The sequence below is a fragment of the Coffea arabica genome, chromosome 4e (assembly GCF_036785885.1).
Source record: "Coffea arabica cultivar ET-39 chromosome 4e, Coffea Arabica ET-39 HiFi, whole genome shotgun sequence".
In the NCBI taxonomy this organism is placed as follows: domain Eukaryota; kingdom Viridiplantae; phylum Streptophyta; class Magnoliopsida; order Gentianales; family Rubiaceae; genus Coffea; species Coffea arabica.
The window spans coordinates 17,352,078-17,375,318 of record NC_092317.1 but is presented as its reverse complement, the minus strand read 5'-3'; the positions used below and the strand labels follow the sequence as shown (position 1 = coordinate 17,375,318).

Here is a 23,241-nt window from a genome sequence, read left to right as displayed (position 1 = left end):
CGGTAACGGTAGGCCTTCTGTTGCTACTAATAGCAATTTCTCGCTAAAACAACTAGAAATTTATGACACGTATGATGCGGACTGTGACTGTAGTTTGTCATATATAGATCATCTATAGTTTGCCCTTCCTATTTTGGCATTTCATCAGGAAGAACTTTCAAACAGTAGATGGAGTCTTATGGTTGAATGAAGCTAGTGGAGTCACCAAAAATTAATTTTTTGTGAAGATTCGTGATTACTCGTACATCTGAGCATCCTTGTGTTGTTCAAGTATTCTGTGTTAATGACTCCAATATCATTGAATGTATTAATTGTATAATTATTTACGCACGGTTAACTCAGTTGTAGAATATTACAATTCGTGCGTTCTTACTTACTGCTTTGGTCGTTCTGAGTTACAACATCCATAGAATTAAAGGTCAATTTTTACAATCTAAAATAGAGCAAAAGATGTCGAAGGAGATGCTCACAGAGGTTTCAAAATGCGGTCCTAAAATGACCAACAACATTCAGTTTTACGCATCTGACTTTGGGCCAAGAAACTGACTTTGACTGTGAGGTTTTGTGCAAAATGTGTTGAGTGTCACTGACTGTATTAACACTGGTAGCAAAAATGTTGGGGTACTGGTCATTTCAAGATAAAAGTTACAAATTTTGTATTATTGTCTGCTGCTGATTAGCAACCCGATCTAACACTTAGCAAGAGTATCGGTACTAAAAATATAGTCCCCGAGTTTTGTTTGAAAATGTTAACCCAAGGTTGTTCATATATTGTTATGATTCGTACGTTCCTGGTTACAGTTCCGTTTCTTGCTGTTACAACATTCAGACACTTAAAGGCCATTTTGGAAATGTCTACTACAGTAACTTTCAAAAGAAAGTACGAATTGCAGACAGAATTTATAAATGGGGATCATAAACTGACCAAGTCTAAACATGGCTACCATATGATTCCACGGCCGATAAATTATTGCATAAGGTTTCTTATTCACGTGTAGAGTGTAACTCTGTATGCACATACTTTGTTCGTTCTTAGATACAACATTCCTAATCAGAACATTTAAGTTCAAAATCTATACATTTCAAAATCTATACATTTGAACAATGCCAAATCAAGGCAAGAAACTGTTGCAAATTGTGAGGTTTTGTTCATTTATTTGTTGAGTGTCACTGTGTATGCACATTGTGCAAAGTTTGATCACTGATGTGTAACTCTGTATTCACCTGACCCTTAATGTTGGAGTCCAGGTCATTTCATGATAAAAGTTGAGAAATTTGTTTCATTGTTTGAAGCTGATTAGCAACACGACATAACACATCTACCCAAGTATCGGTACTGAAAATATAGTCCATCATACGATCCCTACGATTCACAAACTGTGCATATATTGTTACAATTCGTCCGTTCTTACTTACATCTTAGTTCGTTCTTAGTTACAATATTCATAAAATTAGAGGTCGATTTGAAAATGTCCTCTAGAGCATTGGAGCAAAAGCAGGTACGATTCGCTCACAAAGCTAGTAAATTTGGGTCATTAACTGAGTAAAATTTACTAGAGTGTTGCATATCTGACTCTCGACCTGTTCATATATTGTTTTGGAGTTTTTACACTTATGTGTAGAGTGTAACTGTGCATGCACATAGTGAAACGTACTCCCTACTGGTCTGTAACTCTGTATCCACATGACCCTAAATGTTGGTGTACAGGTCATTTGATGATAAAAGCTGCAAAATTTATTTTATTGTCTGCACTGAATTGACAAAACTCAACCAGCTAACTCTGTATAAACGTGACCCCTAACATTGGAGTACAGGTCCTTAGATGATAAAAGCTGGGAAAACATGTGTTGAAGTCTGTAACTGATTAGCAACAGCACGTAGCACGTATATTCACTGTCGGTACTACAAATCTGACGCTTTGTACGTAACGAAACTTATCCGACATGGTTCAGGCACTGCATGTGGGTCTATAGTCTCTTCTCCCATGATGTACTAGTTGGCCTCATATGCGTTCGAGAATATCCCACTATTTTAATGAGATGTTCGAGAAGGCCTCGCTACTCAATGTTTTGGGGTTCGAAACGATCATCATAACTACTCTCAATAGACACTTAAAAAAGTGTCTAAGAAATTTAATGTGTCAGTGGGAGGAATTATCGTTTCTGCTAAGGGCAATAGCACAAACAAAGAGAAGAGGAAAGGTTCAGCGAATATTAACTAGTTGTATTATCACTAGTTGTAACATCGGGGAATATCTAGTTGGAATATTATTCAGTTTTAGATAAAGCAGACGAATAGCTGCTAATTGCAAATTCATTAGTTATATTGAATTTGTACATACACCTAACTGGTTGTAACGCAATCCATACATAGTGAAACGTACAGGTCACTGATGTGTAACGCTTTATCCATGTGACCCTTAATATTGGTGTACAGGTCATTTCATGACAAAAGCTGCATAATTTGTTTTATTGTCTGAACAGATTTGACACAGTTCAATGGCATGCATCGAACTCTATAGCTTCCACTGCCATGATAAAATTGTTTGGTCTGGAATGCGTTGTCCAGTGATATTTTAGCACAGTGTGAGGGTCCTGCGAACTATAAAAGGGCATGGTTGCAGTAGTATATCCCTCAACAACAAAAAAATTTTCGTCCACCTTTCATCACTGTACAAATATTTTTCATTTTAAATAACTTCACACTTCCCATTTCATTCTACTGAAGGGTGGCAATGAACCCGTGCCTGAAATTTATTATTAGTAGTCTTCAACCCTCCTCTAACTTGAATTGCAGTGTCATCAATAGAGGGTTCACACAGAAATCAAGTTCTTGGGTGCCATATAGCAGCCAGTAGGTTGCATGATGTTCGAGAAGGTCTCGCTAATTTAATGAGATGTTTGAGAAGGCCTCGCTACATCAATTGTTTTGGGGTTCGAATCGACCATCTCTATGTTCTCATTAGACACTTACTAAAGTGTCTAAGAAATTTTATGTGTTGGGGGGAGGACTTATTGTTTGTGCCAAGTGCAATCGCACAAACAAGAGAAGAGGAAAGGTTCATTAGATATTAACTGTCGGTAGTATCACTAGTTGTAATATCAGGGAATTTCTAGTTGTAATATCACTAATTTTAACTAGATAAGATGAAAAACTGTCAATTGGAAATTCATTAGTTGTAATGAATTGTAACATATACATAACTGGTTGTAACTCAACATGTACATGGCGTAATCAAAATTTGTTGCATTTTAAATATTAGTTACCCTACTTTCAAATTACTTGTCCCAACGAAGTATCATGTTCTTCTGCGAAACTGTTACTTATTATGTGGTCATGTGGAACCAAGCCGAGCCGCCAATTGTAACTTCATTTCTGTACTGAAGGAGTAATACCTATTGAAGTGCCTGTAATACTATCTGTAATACTCATGTAAAAAAAATTGTAAACAAATTGTCTAAGTTTTAACATACAGGCAAATGACAAGGTGCCTGTACAAGCACATCAATAAGCGGTAACGGCTTATTAACTTCTTGTAACGTAAATATGCTGGTTGTAACTTCTTGTCACATATGAAAAGTAAGGTGACTGATGTATAACTGGGTATTCACCTGACCCAATTGTTGTTGGAGTACAGGTCATGACCCAATCGAATTGAATCATTATTTCATCAACACACTATACTTTTGACCAAACATTTAGTCTATTCTCTCGTTAATAGGTGGCTGCCATGCCTTCATCTACTCACCCAGGGGTACTATCTTGTGGAGAACAACATGAAATAACACAGCAAGCAGTTGGTCAAGTTGCCAGAAGAAACCATTTACTATGCATGGTCTGAAATAGGTGCTCCGTAAAAAATTTCTACATCTTTTTTTCTCCCACCTAATTCTTTATCAGTAGATCCTTCCTTTCATCCAACCAAAAAATAGTAGGTATTAGCATAGTCATGCAATCCACAAACGAAGGATCTCATACAAGCTCACCATCAAATGTTCGGCAAAAAAGACGGAAAGTATCGTTGGGTCCAACAAATGCCATAAGCAAGTACGAAACACCAAACGGGAGGATTTTATATGGTGCCAAACACGAGTTCAGAAACGCTCCACTTAACACCAACAACTCTCTGGGACTAGCTGGTCACATTTTTAAAAATACCGTCAACGATCATCTACCGTCTGGCTATTTCGTTATGGACCATGAACCCATATGGGAGCCCGCTCGTGAGCGAAGAATGGAATTAGAGGTATTTTGTCGTTGGCATGGCCTCCGCGTCCCGAGAACAAGATCAGCAGATCTTGTTATAGGACCACAAGCCAATGATGCAAGCGTATTACATAGACTACAGCGAGAAGTTATGCAGATGGAGCGTAGGCTTCACAGGTTCCACGAGATCCAGGCCGCAAAAAGACATGGTGTTGGAAAACATTTTGATGTTCAGCATATTTTAGCAGATCCCATGCTTATATCCGATCCGGACCTATTTGACTTTACTGAATCAAGCGACGATGACTTTTAAAGGTACATACCCCATTGTCTAATGCATGACGGCGTTCCCAGGTGTTGTATGGGATACAACTGATAACAAGGGATGTAGTCCAATATTCATTAGGGTAGCGATAAAACTATACTCATTATAATCTCTACTCAAATAAATTGCTTACCATATTTGGATATTAATCATGCCTGTTAAATAGTCGTAACTAGTTGTAATGCAATAGTAACATATCCCTAACTGGTTGTAACCCATTGTGTACTGTTCGTTCTTCCTTTCTGTTGCATTGTAAAACTTCGTTTTAATGTTACAAATTAGTTCTCCAAGAAATCATTTTCTTATGTGCACCTATTACCAACATGTGGTCGTGACCTGGCTTGACCGTAATTCAATTAACCTAAAAACTTGTAATACCAATTGATGTGCCTGTGATACATCATGTTAATGGTGCGCTAAATTCGTCAAGCGATCCAAAACAAATGGCCTAAATGATAATGTTTTTATAAAAAATAGCCCAATAATAATTCGAATTTAGCATCGTAACAAAATCAAGACAATTTATACTTTAGATTGTGTTATCTTATACATCGTACCTTTGGCGGTGCGATCTATACCAATAAATATGTTATTAAGGTATGCAATTGAATGTAGTAGAATGGTATACATATCACGATAGCCATTTAACTGTTATGGTCGATTTAGGAAAAAATATCCGATCACAAAAAACACGTTCAATTCTATTGTAAAATTGTTACTTCAATTTTCTACCAACTTTATAATTTTCTAACAAGTTTATACAACCCAATACAAACTATTGATGACTACTAACACTAGATGCGATTACAATTGTAATCCACTTGTCCAAATCTGAAAAGAGGGTCCATCAATGGCGCCTGTACAACCTCGTCAATAAGTTGTAACAGCTTATTAATTGCTTGTAACGTACATATGCAGCATTCCCAAGTTGGGACAACCACTTAATGTGTCGTTCAAAAAGTATAGTTACATATCATTTATCAACCTCATTCTCGGGGGAAGCGACATCAACGCGTAATTGCAATCCCTGGGTGTTATTTCTTCCCTGAAATGCGTAACGATGGCAAATCAGCAAATATTATTAATGAAACATACGATTAATGATATACGATATCCAAGTCTCTAATTAATAACATTACATAAATATTTGCTGTAACGATAAAAGTTTGTCACCTGAGGTGATAGTGCAAATACATGATATGCATCAACATCACAGTGTGTTGAAATTGTCCCACGCTCCTCCTACATTATATGGTATAAGTAATCGACTGTTAACAAATCATTACCAGTACCTATATTGCTCACTTATAAAGTTAAATTAGACTAGACATTATAACAAAAATGATATATCAGACCATTAAGACATCTCTGACGGAGTTATGATTGGAAAAAATAGAAAATCTGGGATGCATCCATTCTGTAGGGACATTTGCAGGAGGCTCCTGATTAGCCAAACGGTGGACCTTGGAATAATAAAAAATAATATGTTATTAAAGCGAGCATACGTTAACTACATAATTTGCATGATTTGACAGCTTTCGGGTGCCCACCATTACAATTAAAGAAAAAAAAGTAACTCTACTACACGAACAAGAAGGTCTTTATTTTAACTACTAAATATATGCATACCGTTTGACTTTCATCGATATCGGGAGCAACAGTGTTTGGAGGGCCATTCATTGTCTGGCTCATTGAATGCGTCTACGAGTTTCGTATGGGCAAAATCATTGTATAAGACAAACAAAATAGGTATATCAGGAGGGATGACGGCCGTAACAATATTATCACACAATGTAACATCAATGTAACTATTTATGCTGTTAGAAACATCCAAATAAAAGCAAGAGTCATGTCCATTTTATACTAACCGAAACAGAGTCAGTAGATGAACGGCATCCCATAAACATGTATTCCTCAAATGAAATCGATGTCGGCTCCGATTCTGAGACCTACAGTATTGACACGGCAATAATATTATTTCATAATGAATGGTACCTAAACTTTAGTTAATAGTATAACGATAACTTAGTTTTAGCATAAATGTTCCCCAAGTACCAAAATTTGATTCATACTGTAGTCTGTGTAGTTCTCGATAATCTAGATTTTCTTTTTACTCTGTCAAATTTATTGACCCAACTTCGCATTACTCTACTTTTCTTCCCACTGCCTCGTTTTTAATGCCTCTTGCGACTACTGCCTCCCCCATTCCATTTACAATTTCAATTTTATCCCGTTCCTCCATATTCAGATTTTTTTTATTTTGCAAAGGTTGCTCTTCGCTTTCTGAGAGGAGGAGTTCAACTCTCTTTGCCAAATCAGATATGACAGTGATTGCTACTTTGCTGGTGTCCTCCGACATTGCTGCTCGAGTTGCGACCTTAATCATGGTTGGAGCGAGCTCCCGATAACGAGTTGAAATCATTACTTTAGGATCAGCCACAACTTCCCGTCCTCGCCAATCAAAACAGTCTCCAGCCCGAGCTCTTTTTGTCCATCGCCTCTTAACGTATTTAGGAGGAATTATTTTTATGCCCACAGTATCAAACACCTTCGACGCATGCCCACATAAAATGCCTTCATTCTCGTATTTTTTGCAACTACAATGTACACTTAGATCATTCCGATTGAATACCACTATTCTTTCAGGTCCTCCATCATACCTCATGACCGTAAACTTCACAAACATCGCTGCATCTTGTTGTCTCAATATAACCATAGCTGTTGACTCGCCATATTCATTTTGGAATGCAACAAATACGGTTGGTGAATACGTCTCTGATGCATGCACAAGCATAGGTGTTTGCCTTAACCCTACCATGGGGAGCTTTTACCTCATTTCATATTCTGCGATCAGTTCATTATGTCTCTTTTCATCAACTACCCGATTGAAATGTCTAAAGAACTGCACAAGGTCATGATCCAGTTTCAAATGATTTTTAATTGCTGCATTAAGGTTTTCGCTAAGTTGGGTGCTTCGCATTCCCGCAATCCATCTTTCTTTCATCATGCACTTTGCCCATTTATCACGAATTCTATACAACCCGGAGAGTCATTCATTATTTTTAAGATTGTGTTTCTTCACCATCGCCTCCCACACCCTATTGAATTGTTCCACTTTTTCAAACTCATACATGCATGCACCAAACATGTATGGAAGATCACTATTTTTCTTGTAGTGATTGCCAAGATGTTTCATAAAATTACGCCTTATGTGAAACGTACATAGACCGTGAAATGTTTCAGGCATGACAACTGAAAGAGCGGCTGCCATGGCGTGATCTTGGTCGGTTAGTATGGTACTTGGACGCTTTCCGCACATTGCTTCTAAAATGTACCAAATATCCATTTGAAAGAATCTATCGTCTCATCATACATAAGGGCAGCACCGAATATCACAATTTGCCTATGCTGGTTAAAACCCACAAATACTCCAAGTGGCCGATATTCTTTATTTGTTTTGTAGGATGTGTCGAATGTGACTACGTCTCCAAAAAAGTTGTAGTCAATTAACATTCCTGCATCAGCCCAAAAGATATTCATTATTTGTTCTTAACAGTCCAGCTGTACGACATGAAAAAAGGATGGATTCTCGAGTGTTTGCTCTTGAAAATAATTCAGCATGCTACCTGCTTCTCCATATTTCAAGCTCCTTTCCCGTCTTGTTCGAAGATATCGTTTAAGATCATCCCGAGTATATCCCACATTACCCATCCCACCTGCCTCCTTTCCCATAAGGTCATGGCTCTGTTTCAATGAAAGTCCAGCATTCTCGCTTATTTCAGCTTGGAATCCTTGAGCCACACTTACTTTTCTTTGTGATGGCATCATTGCGCACATTGAGTAATGTGCAACTCATGATTATGCTCTAAGACAAGGTCATGCACACGGTACTTCATTGTCCCTCTAAACAACACGATAACCATTTTAGCTCCACACCCTGTTTTCATCGGCGCTCGTGTCCTTTTTGGCATCACATCACTTTCGTACTTGCGCTTCACACATTCCTTGCAGCAACTATATCTCCTAGACGTGGTCATACCGTCTTTGTCTTTATTCAGATAGTCTTTACGTACACTGAAACACATTTTAAAGGCATACTTGTTGTAAAACTTGTACGCATCCTCTTCACTGTTGAACTCCATTCCTAATTCAGGGGTCCCATCTTTTGCCAATTTGCTGCAATCCATTACTTCTGCTCCTGCCAATTATGCATCAAACACCCTAATTTGCAACACTTCATGAATAGTATGTACATAAACAACAATATAAATGTATATTACCATTCATAATGTGTTATGAATGACACATTACTCGTATACCAAATCCTATTATTACGCTTATCACTATGATTAATGATTCACATCACTTTACTTTTACTCTAAGACAATGGCATTATCTATGTACAAATACAACTCCATGTACACTAACTTATACAGACTGTAATGTATTGGTCACACGATGTAAGTCTATTTTAATTGTATGTACATCCACGCTGGTGATTATATTTTGATTCTAGGTTCTTTAGCTCATTGGACCTTATGTTATTCGTTAATGACAACCGCATAAGCCAACTCCACATTTTCTACTATTTCTACATTTTGAGGGCCAAACAAGTACTTTCTACTCATTGTAATATATTTCTTACATCATGTAATTTACTTACAACACATGGTTCACCCATTTATTATTCACATATATGTCTTTTCCTCTACTTCACCTCATTCAGCTCTACGCCTCCATTTTATACACACTGCATGGTCAGGAGTGGGGCAAACTAATATTGCTCCATAAGCATGGACCAATTACTAGATGCACAATGATTCATATTAATTGTAATACGGTGGCTATAACATGTAACTAATTTACAACATGATGTATATTCATTCACTTGTTAAATGTGATTTTGTTTCTCTCATCTTTCCCTAATTCCGATCGACGGTTTACTTGAATACATACCCCTAGATCTTCCAAAAACTACTATACCATTATAGTCCATCACTGAAAAGCTGAATGCTCATACACACACAGATACGGTACACACATACAAATACAGTACAACTTCACTATTCTTCTATCATCTTCATATTATGTCTTCAGTGACTCTAATTTCATCCTTCATTTAACAGATGTGCATTTAGGTGACAAATTATTGGCCACAGTTACTGACATGGTTTAGTCATGTTACCTCGGTCTGTTAATACGTTTCACGTTTCACCGAAGTCGAAGACGTAGCTGCTTCTGCTATTAAGTTGAAGGACAAAATTTGGCTTCGTGAGATGCTGAATTTCCTCTGTCTGCTTCTACCTTACCGCCGTTCTTGCACGTATTCAGAATACATACAACACTCTTATACCCAGTTGAAGACCACAGCTGCTTCTGCTATTCAGTTTTACGGATAAACTTTGGCTTCATCTCTATTTGCTTCTTCCTTGCCGTCTGCCTCTCCACCCACTTTTCTGTTCATTGCTACCTTCATCAGAGTAGACTACACCCACTTTACCTAGAAACACCCAGTAGGTTGAATCCCACCTGAACTTCAACTTTCTACCTTCAGTGAGCAGTCGGTCAGAGTAGATTATCTTCACAAGCACATGAAGACTCTTCCCTCAGTTTTGTTTTTTGCGGCTAATTCAAAATTTTAACTTGAATTTCAAAAACCAATTCTCTTCCGTTTGCTCCGTCTGCTTCCGTGGTGAAGTCAACATTTTTTTATTTTGAACGGCATCGTTTTTGTGCCCTGCTTCAGCTTTGCTGACTTGGCTCATTTGTCTCATCACATTTTTTATTGTGAGGAGACCGTTCAGACGACCGCTCCTGCCCCCGTATCCTATATATTGTGAGGTGCACATCGCTATTACTTCCTTTTTTTTAATTTTATGGCCTTCTATCTTTCCTGAAATCTTTTGCACTTGATTCAATTAACTCCAGGTATCAATTGGCTTGTTTTCGTGTTTTTGTAATTGGATAAAATGCTAGCTTGCTGTAACAGAAATGACTTTTTTTTTACCATGTTTACTGTGGCAAAGTGTGGATGCTACTGTTTTATTGGAATGAACAATTAGCAATTGGGTTTGGTGATGGCCACATTAAAATTACATTTCCTATCACGTTCCGTTGCACGGCTTATGCCATAACTGGTTTACATGCTTTTCATTCAGCTGCTGTGTTGGGATGACAAAGTGTACCTCTGAAGTTTTGTACACTTCAAAGGTCTTAGTTGTAACAAAAGTAGTGCCATTTTGGGACTTTACATAGAATGTGACTATAAGAAATAATTGGAATCTGTAATTGCCTTCTGTGATGCTAATGGCGGTGTAAAGAACTCCAGATCAATTCTTAGCATCGATGCTCATATAGGTTCATGTAGTTGTTGTCATATCTGTGGCCTGTTTTCAGACTTGTGATACACTTAGAGCAGTACTATTACTATGATTGGTTTTGTTCTCTTCGTTTCACTCTACACTGGTGCTTCTGTTTGTGCTCATATAGACACCAACACCGTTGCTATATCCATAATTCATTCATTTAGGGCATTCAAGTTTTTCTTTTTCATGAACTTATATTGGCCATTCTCATCTCCCCGTTTTCATCACATTTAAGGCAACCCAATCTTTTTTTTTGCAAGCCAAGGAGTTCATGCCCAGTAACAATTCGAAGAAACGAAGTATAGAAACTGGTAAGACATGTCATAGCCCTTGAGCTGTTCCTACCGCTTCCTTTTATATACACTCTCATACTCAAGTTTGGGTTCTCAATTCCCCTTTGTTTCTCAGATACCCCGTCTAGCTTTTCTGTAAAAGTTAGTTCCCATTCGATCTGTGACTCGAATGACTTTGAAATTAGCTTGGTAAACTACTTTGAGTTGAGACTTGTGATGTACTTGGTATGCTGTACTTAGAGATTGTGCATTTAGGGGAGCTAAGTACTTAAGGTTTTGTGATTTTGTCCACAGATGTTTGAGAAAAGATTTTTCTTGGACTGGAAGGAGGAGCTCTATGTCCACACCTACGTAGAATGGCAGAAAAATGGCAAGTGGGAGGCAACTCGAAGTACGCTAGCCAACTTCACAGCAATGGCCACCTACTTGACCCAAGAATGTGGCGTCACTTGCACTAGGACTCAATGTCAATCCAAGTACTACCAAATGGTTGAGAAGTGAAGGTTGTTCACTCATCTTTGGGGAGATTCGGCCAAGCCTGAGATAGGGATAGGGTGGGATGCCCAACATAAATGTTTCTTAGCAGGACTAGAGCAGTGGGCATATTTGTACCAGGTATAAACTATTTATAATACATTTTTCATCATGCACATTTATCAGTATTTAGTATGGACTAGCTGGACATCATTCATTTGTGTAATGGAACTTTCAAGCTTAGTCAGCTTTTATTTATGCCATGTTTATGTGCATATGTCTCCAACATGGTAGAACTTGCAACTTCTATTTTTTTTTGTTAGGCATTTGCGAGACCTTCAACACATCATTAATTTTTTTTACCAATTTTTTGTTCGGTAAAGATGAACAAGTACTACCTAGACTTGCAACATCTGAATAGTGCTGATTTGGTAATGAAGTGGGACCAGGTGATGGATGACAAACATGCCACAGGTAGTCGAGCTCAATCCTCAGCGCGGCCTCTACCCCAATATGTGCCCCCCTCGAGTATGGAGACGAAGTGGAGAGTGTAGTGGAAGAGGGAATCTAGTGGCTTCATCCTCAGTCATTGACCCTCCAACTCATTTTCTATCATCCGCCCTATTTGTAGAAATCTCAACAAGCGACCAATGTCTAGTGGCACCCACAATTCAGAAAAGGAGGGTTCAAGAGTTTTGAAGTCCTGAAGGTTTAGTTCGGACAACTACCAAGAGGCACTTAGCAATTTCAACAGGTTCTCCTCCATTGTTTCTACCAAAAGACAATCAAGGGAGAAGTATTCAATGGAGGTAGCCAAGAAGGTTGTTGAAGGCTTGAATTTGGAGAAACGGCTACACATGTTTTTGTTGCCGGAGCTGCTAGATGAAGAGTTCCATACTTTGTTCCTTAGCTTCAATGAAAGTGAGCAGGTGACCTGGATAAAGATGTTCATCATCTGACGATGGAGGGCAAGTGAGGCAGGGATTTGAAGTGGACTTATTCCACAAATTTTATGTAAAATTTTTCAATTTAAGGTTCACCAGCTTGTACTTGTTTAATTCTAGCCATTCAGGTCCAGACATTTGTTTACGCTCTCCAGTGTTTGAAAAGTTTATGTGGAGATGCTGCTACTATGGTTGAAGCAGCATATGTTAGTACTTTTTAAAGGCTATTCATTTTTCAGCTGTTATGCATTCCTCATTGATGTGAATAAAATTCCTTTTAGTGTAATAGGGCAGAAAGAAGAAATATTATGAAAGAAAAATTAGCAAACACCAAGTAAACTATAGAGCATCAACTACAACCATACAATTCCTTCCATTAGCTTTTTCTTCCCTCTTTCATGAACATAAAGAAGCTGGTGATTAACCACCACCTGTACTAACCGATCACACTTGAAGGAGCCTTATCTAGAGTTGTAATTGTGCCAAACACATTTGTACGATGTCGTTGAGCAAATAAATGAAAATTTACATTGATACTCAAACGAATTCATTCATTTAAGGGCAAGTACAAATTGCCTACACATCAGAAATAAAGAAAATACCCAAAATAAAGCATGCCACTGAATTCATATCTGCATATTTTCATTTCAAGAATCCCGAGTGTTAGGTTTTGCCCCAAAAAATTGACAAAAGGATTTTTGGCAACTCCCAAATGACAAATAACAAAGCAAAAATAAATAAAATAGGAACACAAGAATTTACGTGGTTCGGTTAAATTGACCTACGTCCACGGGTGGAGGAGGAGTAATATTTTACTATGAAGAAGAGAGTACAAAAATGCCTTAGGAAAGTGTTCCTAAACTCAAAACACCTAATACTTAAAACACAGGAGAGCCCAAAAATATTTGACTAAACAAAAGATTTAATGATCCAAAGGCCCAAATAGCCCACTAATGCTCTCTTGATTTGGTGCACCTAACTCCATCATAGGCCCACTATATTAATAAGCAACTAAGGGAAAGGCTCCCTTATACAAAAGGCGAATGCCACATTAACAAATCTCCACTTTGACGTGTCCCCAACATCGACAATAGCAAAACTGCTCCACCTTCTCCACATAAGCCCCAATGGCCTAAAATCACTAACAACGAATACCAACTAAATTCAAGCATTGCTTGAACTTGTAAACCGGAAGAGGCTTTGTGAACATATCAGCAGGATTCTCCTTAGTACTAATTTTCTGAATAAAGATTTTTCCCTCAGCAATAGTATCTCGAATGAAATGAAATTTCACATCAATGTATTTCGTCCTCTCATGATATATCTGCTCTTTAGTCAAATGAATGGCACTTTGACTATCACAGTAAATAGTAGTAATACCTTGATGTAGACTAAGTTTGCCAAACAAACTCTTCAACCATAAGACTTCTTTGATTGCCTTGATCATGGCCATATATTCTGTCTCCGTAGTAGATAAAGTTACAACGGGTTGTAAAGTAGCTTTCCAACTAACTGCACAACCGCCAATGCAGAATACGTAACCTGAAAGTGATCTTCTCCTGTCAAGATTCCATCATAGTCAGAGTCTACAAAACCAACCAAAGTGTCATTATTTCTCCCAAACTCCAAACAGCAGTTTGAAATCCCTCACAAGTATCTGAGAATCCATTTCACAGCCTGCCAATATGCTTTTCCAGGACAAAACATATATCTGCTAACCACACTGACTGTTTGTGCAATATCTGGACGAGCACAAATCATTGCATACATAATGCTGCCGACTGCCTTGGAATAAGGAACTCGTGTCATATATTTTTCCTCTTTAACTGACTGTGGCGACTGAGCAGCAGATAGTTGAAAATGACTTGCAAGAGGAGTAGTCACAAGTTTAGCATTTTTCATGACAAACTTCTCCAAGACCTTCTCAAGGTAATTTTCTTGAGTCAAGAATAATTTTCCAACTCCTTGGTCTCTTTTGATCTCCATGCCAAGTATTTTCTTAACTGCTCCCAAATGTTTCATTTCAAATTCACTCCTTAATTGTAGTTTCAAAGTGTGAATTTCTGATAAATTTTTTGTAACAATGAGTATGTCATCAACATAAACCAGTAAATAAATGAAAGAACTATCATCTAATTTTCGAAAGTAAACGCAACTATCATACATGATTCTTGAATAACCATGACTCAACATAAAAGTGTCACATCTCTTATACCACTGTCTTGGAAACTATTTCAATCCATGTAAGAATTTCTTTAGCAAACAAACATGATCTTCCTTTCCTTCAATTTCAAATCTCTGAGATTGTTTCATACAAATTTTCTCTTCAAGTTCATCAAGCAAGAAACTGTCTTAACATCAAACTGCTCCAACTCCAAATCATACATGGCAACTAAACCAAGGAAAACACAAATAGAGTTATGTTTAACAACAGGTGAAAATATTTCATTAAAATCAACACATTGTACCTGACTATAGTCCTTTGCAACCAATCGTGCTTTATATCTTGCATCTTCAACCCCTGGAATACCTTCTTTTTTCTTGAAAACCCATTGACATCTAACAATTTTCTTATCTGGAGGCAGTTTCACAAGAATCCAAGTTCCATTTCGATGGAGAGACTCAATTTCTTCATTCATCGCAACCAACCACTTAGTAGAATCATCACAAGAAATCGCATCTGAATAGATAGTAGGCTCATCAACTACATCAGTTTCTTCTGCGAGCGACAAAGTATATGCAAGCAAATTTGCATATCTTTGTAGTGGTCGAATATCCCTCCTTGGTCTATCTCTGGCAATGGAATATTCTTCCTCTTCTGAATTATTTTCATCAGTAGATTCAGATGCATCTACTGGCACTTGTTGAGTAGAAGACCAGAACTATCAATCTTAAGCTCCACCTGCTTCTACATACTATCATCTACTTGACAAGAACTAGATGACTCCTTCTTGGAAGATAACATAGAGAATTCATTAAAAGTAATATCTCCACTGATTATAACTTTTGGAGATTTGGGATCAGGACACCATAATCTGTATCGTTTCACCCCAGAAACATACCCAAGGAAAATACATTTTTTAGCTTGAGACTCTAATTTTTCATCATTTACATGCATGTATACTGGACACCCAAAAATTTTAAAATTAAAATAATCAGCAAGAGTACTTGACCAATTTTTCTCAGGAGTTTTGAAATTAAAAGCAGCAGAAAGAGCACGGTTGACAATGTAACAGGCCATAGAAATTGCCTTATCCTAAAAATTCTTTGTCAACCCTGCGTTAATGCATCTTGCTCTCTCCAAAAGTATTCTGTTCATACATTCGGCCACACCATTTTGGTGAGGCGTCATCCTAACAGTGTGATGCCGAACAATTCCTTCATTCTTGCAAAATTCATCAAATTCTCTTTCACAAAATTTCATGTCATTATCTGTTCTAAGTCACTTGATCTGTTTACCCGTCTGTTTCTCAATCAAAACTTTTCATTATTTGAAAGTGAGGTAAACATCATTTTTATGTTTAAGAAAATAAATCCAAACTTTTCTTGAATAATCATCAATCAAAGTCAACATATACCTGGCACCACCCTTAGACGGAACACGAAATGGACCCCAAAAATCTGAATGAATATAATCAAGAGTACCTTTCGTCTTATGGATTGTAGGAGAACTGAAGTTAGCTCTTTTTTGCTTCCCAAAGACTTGTAATGTTCACAGAATTCCAGTAACCAGGTACTTTGACCGCAAAGAAGCCCCCTTATGCTTAGTATGTCCAAACCTTTCTCGCTCATATGTCCCAAACGTATATGCCACAATTTGATGATGTCAGAATCAGACAAAGATGATGATGACGAAACTGTAACCGAGCCTGTGACAGTAGATCCCTGCAAAACATATAAACTATCAATTCTGCAAGCTTTCATTACAACGAGAGCACATTTAGAAACCTTCATAATGTCATTTTCAGCTGTGTATTTGCACCCAAGAGCCTCTAGAGTGCCCAAAGAGATGAGATTCTTTTTCAAATCAGGAACATGTCTAACATTAGTGAGCGTCCGCACAATACCATCATGCATTTTAATTCGAATTGTACTCTTACCAACAACATTACAAGCGGCATTATTACTCATCAAAATAATTCCACCATTATAAGATTCATAAATGAAAAATAAATTCCTATTAGGACATATGTGATAAGAGCACCTCGAATCTAAAATTCATTCATTTTTAGACCTCGTCCTGTCATTAGTCACAAAGAAAATATTTCCTTCATTCTCATTAGCTGCAACACCAGTTTCGCCAGTCTTAATATTTTTCTCACCAGGTTTTCCCTTTTGTTTCAATCTATTTTTCAATTTGAAACAATTTACCTTAATGTGCCTTATTTTATGACAATAATTGCACTCCACATTTCTATATCTGGATTTAGATCTACTACTGTCAAATTTTCTTATCTCAGTTCTGTCCCAAATATCCAGACCTTCTGCCTGATCTCTACTAAATTCCCCAATAATATCCCCGTCTATCTACTCCTTAGATTTTAATGCAGATTTAATTTTTTGATACGAAATTATTCCTTTTCCATAAATCATAGCATCGCAAAAATGTTTAAAAGATTGGGGAAAGGAACACAAAAATAACGGGGCCTGATTCTCATCATCAATTTTCGAATCTATATTCTCCAAATCCATAATAATGGAATCAAATTTATCAAGATGTGAGAGTATAGATGTACCTTCAATCATGCGAAGCATATATAGATTTTGTTTTAAATAAAGCCGATTCTCAACTATTTTCTTCATATACAAGGCCTTAGCCTTGTCCCCCACATGGCCTTTGCCGAAGTCTCAGTGGCTACCTCCCGTAAAACCTCGTCAGAGAGATTTAAAATAATACTGGATTTTGTCTTCTTATCCATCTCAGCAAAGTTTGCATCTGTCAAACTCTCTAGCTTTTTCTCAATTCCCTGTATCGCTAGATCAACTCCGTCTTGACCAAAATGGCTTCCATCTTGAGCTGCTACATCCCGAAGTTGACATTCCTGTTGAATTTCTTGACAACGGTCTTTGTTACTGTCATTGTTGCCACAAAATCCAAAACCTCCAAAGAAACTCTAATATTAGTTTGTTAAGTCTTGCCACAGGAAATTGACAAAAGGATTTTTGGCAACTCCCAAAAGACAAATAACAAAGTAAAAATAAATAAAATAGGAACACATGAATTTATGTGGTTCGATCAAATTGACCTACATCCACGGGCGAAGGAGGAGCAATATTTTACTATGAAGAAAAGAGTACAAAAATGCCTTAGAAAAGTGTTCCTAGGCCCAAAACACCTAATATTTAAAACACAAGAGATTCCAAAAATATTTGACTAAACAAAAGGCTTAATGACCCAAAGGCCCAAATAGCCTACTAATGCCCTCTTGGTTTTGTGCACCTAATTCCATCACAGGCCCACTATATTTATAGGCAACTAAGGGAAAGGCTCCCTTATACAAAAGACGACGTGGGATAATGCCACATTAACACCGAGTGTGTGTCTTTGTTACATATGGGTCATCCCATCCCTAACTTCATAAACAAATCAATAAATCAATTGGCAAAAAAGTTGTTAACAAGCTAAGAATTCTAATAACATCCCAAAAAGGTAAAACTGAAAATAAAAATAAAAAGTGGAATTACTCCATATCAGTGACCATGTTAATCGAATTATTAATTTTGGATATGTCAATAGATTTAATTTTGGAGATGTATGTGAATAAATTGATCTTGGATGTGTATGTCCATAAAATTATGTTCAACTGACATTTATAGATGAAAAAAAGGCATTTTTTTTTTATACAAATGTATTAAGGAAGCGTTTGGATTGCTGTGTTTAGGAGTTTTTGTAAAATAATGAATTGTAGTTATTTGATATATGTGAGATAAAAAAAGTCAAAAGAATACGTATTCATGGAAAGTATTAAGTTTTTTTTTGCAGGAAATTACAATCCAAACTTTCGTTCATTTGCTGGCCATATTTAGGTAGGAAATAATTTTTGCGTTTTTCCAATATGTAGTTGGGAAAAAAATTTGTGATCCAAAAGCTCCAACACAAAAATAAGTGCTTTCTGTCACTTTCTTTTCTCGCCAAATATTAGCTGCAAAGTGCACCATAAGAGATACAAATTAAGATAGTAGTTTCCTAGCGCAACTATAGAATTTTCCAAAGATTAAGCTAGTTAAAGCAATAGAGAAAAGATAAAAAAAATATATATTGCAGAATAAAAGTAACCAAACAAACTGGAAATAAATTCTAAAAGCATGTTAATTACTCCATATCTTAAACTACCTCCCATTTGGCAATGTTCATAATCAGAGCAGCTAAACTAAAAACCTTTGTCATCGAAAGGAGAAACCCCTCGAATTTTGTCAAGTAATGGTGAGTCAGAAAACAACTTTATGGACATTTTGTCATATATATATCAACCAAATTTTCATCTAAGTGGACATGAATCATGTCACACCCAAGTATATCTATGCACTACAAAGATACATAAAGAAAATGTTGTCCAAATTGACTTTTACATGTGGCTTTACCAAGCTTTTATTTAATGTTACTCATTGTGAGATGCTATCCAAACCTTTACTGGACCTAAGTTGCCTTTTTAGCAGCCTTATGTCATGCATAAGTATTATAGCTATGAAATGAAAGGTACCACCATTGAACGGGTCTAATAGGATGCATGCAAATTTACATGTTCGAGACGATAGAGACGGCATGCCGAGTAGGCCAGTAAAGTGTAGTAGATTCTCTCCACTGACTTATCAATCACTCGTAAAGTACAAAAAATATGTGAACCTATCCCAGTTTGCTTTTTTTTTTTAAAGTGGTTGTCAAAAAAACTCACTGCGCTACTTTCAGATAAATCATGTGTGTGTATGAACAACTGCAACGGCTACATTTTGGTTAAGGAGTTTTGAAAAAATTTGACAAACCAATCTCAGGTGCAGCCTCCCTTTAAATAACAAGAGAGTAGGGACTTAACATCAGTGAGATATACACCATCAATTAAAACCCAAATAGCCACAACCACCCTACATTTCACCTTTCTTGGGTAGTAATTCCTTTCCAGGCCTAGCATGGCTATGTTCAATCCTTACTTTGATGGTCGGTCTAGGAGCAGTTGGCAAGATGATGATGAGGCAATTCTTAATGGTGCAGCAATGCTGCTATTTACACTAGAAGTGGAACAGTATGACGGCCCTCTCATAAAAGTACCTTGCCATAATGGAGATATGTCAGGCTAGAACCGGGTGCAGGAGCTAATCACCGGGCACCCTCTTCGTCTATTGGAGAATTGTTGAATCACAGTTAACAATTTCATGAGGCTTTGTGAAATCCTTTTGCAAAATAACTATGTACCACAGAATCCCAACAAACACGTGTTGATCAAAGAGTCACTGATCATGACACTAGTTATGCTGAGCCATAGCACATGCACTCGTGTTGTAGTTGAGAGATTCCAACATTCAACTGAAACCATTCACCAAAATGTTGTAGAAGTGTTGTTAGGGGTGTGTAGGTTCGGACAAAGGATTATTCGCCCAAGAATTGGAACGGTGTTCATCCACGAATACAATACAACTCCAAGTATTATCCATGGTTCAAGGTTAGATGCATCATAAATTCTTGACCCAAATTATTTTGCAAGTTATTAATTCGATGTGGTTGAGCTAAACTCTGGCTAAGTTTTTTTGTTATGCTAAATTAATTTGTACCCAAGAAAAAATCCCAAGTTTGGATGGCCACAAGAAGTAATTTCCATAACTATTGGGGTTATGCACAAGGATTCACCATAACTAGGTAGGCCAGAGCATTCAAGAATCTATAGTTAGACTTCGGTGATTTTAAATTTTGGTTGGAAGACTTGTTTTTTTTCTTTAAAAAAAGTTGTATGAATATATAGGTTATGTCCGAACTTTGTTTCACCTTTTTTTATACCTTTGTATGACAAAAGAGCAAAGCTGGAGTAAGTATATTTGTATTACTTAATATATGTACAAATTAAAATTAAAGCAAGAATCTTTGTCCATCTACCACTATATTCGTAGATGTGCGAAACCAAAACTCAGTTTCAATTGTGAGGCTTTCAAGAAAAGTTTCCATGAATGAATTAGGTGACCTTTGTATGAGAAAGTGAAAGCTTGACTGTAGGTTTGCTATACCAGTCAAGAGGTTCTTGGGTTCCTAGTTGAGCTACAGTCCATAATAACCATTGAATGCACACAAATTTTTAAAATCATCCAATAAGCTAGCCATGGACTATCCTCCATATACATCCCACGAACCTTGCATTAGCAATTTAATTGTCTCTAACGTCTAGCTTAATTGTAGAACTCTTTGACTTGACTCCTACTTTTTGTCTTCATAACATTTTGTCGCTGTGCAAATATAATTAAGGTATAAGAGGAAGGAAAAAGGGACAAGATAAATGTTGGCCTTTTCTTTAAATAGTGCCAATTGTACTTTGCACAAATAGCCACGTTATGCACAAGTATTTCACACACGTAAGAGTTGTGGCCTGTTATGATCCTTAAATATTGAATATGCAGGACACTATAGGTGCTATGGATTGAACTCATATCCCTGTTTCGGTGCCGACAACTGAGCAGATGGCCTATACTAATAGGCATGAAATACAATCACAAAATATTTTAGCTGTATGTGACCATGACATGCGATTTGTTTATGTGTATGCCGGATGGGAGGGTAGTGCACACGATGCTAGAGTATTAGAAAGTGCATTAAGAATGCACATTGACTTCCCCATTCCTCCCCCAAGTTAGAGAATATGGAACGTCGAAGTACTTAGCTGCTACATGCTTTGACTTAGCTACGTGGAAGGTGTACCAATTATTACTAATGATTATTGTCTATCTGCATGTAGGTAAGTACTACCTGGTGGACACGACATACAAGATGGTGCCTGGATTCTTACCACCATTCAAGAGAGGACGTGATACACGAGATGGTCATGGACGTGGGTGATGCCAAGGGCCTAAGGAGGTATTCAATACCCATCACTCTCAACTGTGCAATGTTATTGAATGGACTTTCGGTGTCTTGAAGCAACGATTTGCATATTTTAAGGGCCCAGTGCCATATTCGTACATGCAAAAGTAGATAAACATGGTGATAGCTTGCTGTGCATTGCACAATTTTTTGAGGGAAAATCAACCCTCGGATGACCACTTCATGCAACATGAAGAAGAGAACATGCAAGTCAAAGGTGAAGGTGGAGCCGGTGCCTACCCACAGATTCAACCCTTGGCAGTTTCTCTACAGGAGATAGAATCTTGAAAGGCAATGCAAGAAGAAATCATCACTTAGGCGGAGACAATAGATACCACTAAGAAAGAGAGCTAACACACGGTTTTCCATTCAATATGCATCAAACACGGATCTTTTTGAACAAAGTCTTTCGTTCATTTTCGTTTGATATCTGTGCCTATGGACAAGTAGAAAGGTTAGGTTGGATATTCTATTTTGGGGAAGTAGCTTAGTAGATTCTTAGCTACCCACCAAATTGGCATTTGTTGTTTGCCTAGGAGTGCACCAAATTTTGCATTCAGGTGTGTAACCCTTTGCAGGGTTAATTGATTGGCACCCCAAATTTTAAGTAAAGATATATGGTTCGAACTCACCAAACTGAGGTTAGACTCTCTGCATTGCGAAACAAGTCTCCTGCATCTTTCCTGTAGGTTAAGTTAAACTGGTGTAAGGCTCTCCAAATTATTGGAGCCATGCTACTACCATTCAAGTATTGTATGGCATGGTTAAAAATCTTTAACCAAAACCACTATGAAGGACAAACAAGGTTAGACACCGCTCCTCCAATCAGTAAAAATACATTGACAAAGGCCGAACAAAGAGATACACTACAATGACTTCCCAATGTAATCAGATGAATTATCTCTATACTTATATTTGGAATTATAGCATTTTCTTGCTTGGATATCACATAGCCAGATTTTAAAATAATAAACATACCACCAAACCTTGAAGTGGCTGCTACTTGTGTTGAGAAATACAGTTCTCCTCCATAAGTAAAGAATACATTCATGTCTAGTATGTTGATGCCCAAAAGAAGACAATGCTAACATTAGGAGAAGCTTTGTGAAATATGGACATTTCATCCACAACCACTTTCAATCTCTTTCACTGCTTATTGAACAACACGCTACTACCAAGCAAGACGAGAAACATCACTCCAGGAACCAACAACCTTTTGCACTTTTTAGCAAAGCAAACAACAATGAAGGAGGAAACATATCCCTTCACCTACCTTCTTCTTACCCTAGCCTGAGCTTATAGATCGATGTCCTGTGTTTTTTACTAACGGGAAGTAAGATCATGTGGCAGGGGGTAGGGATGTCAACAAATATTCGTGAGCAGCTTGTTTAAATAATCGGCTTGAGCTTGGTCAAATCGTGCTTGAGTCGATCTCAAACTATTCCAATATTCAAACGAATCAAATTCAAGCCGAAAAAAGTTATGCTCAATAAGCTCGTGAGTTTATCAAGTTTAAGGTATATTTAAACGTATAAAATTTTATATTTATAAAATTACTTAGATATGTATATAGTT

At 37.2% G+C, this 23,241-nt stretch overlaps 2 protein-coding genes across 2 annotated transcripts; both read right to left on the bottom strand.

Moving 5' to 3' along the window:
• Positions 1 to 7,856: 7,856 nt before the first annotated feature.
• Positions 7,857 to 8,357, bottom strand: LOC140005517 (protein FAR1-RELATED SEQUENCE 5-like). The gene is made up of 2 exons (XM_072046521.1): positions 8,159 to 8,357; positions 7,857 to 8,047 (listed from the first exon to the last, which is right to left on the bottom strand). Exons 1-2 carry the CDS (start codon positions 8,355 to 8,357, stop codon positions 7,857 to 7,859), a joined length of 390 nt encoding a protein of 129 aa, XP_071902622.1.
• On the bottom strand, positions 8,357 to 8,719 carry LOC113740867 (protein FAR1-RELATED SEQUENCE 5-like). The gene has a single exon (XM_027268382.2). It carries the CDS (start codon positions 8,717 to 8,719, stop codon positions 8,357 to 8,359), a length of 363 nt encoding a protein of 120 aa, XP_027124183.2.
• Positions 8,720 to 23,241: the final 14,522 nt, after the last annotated feature.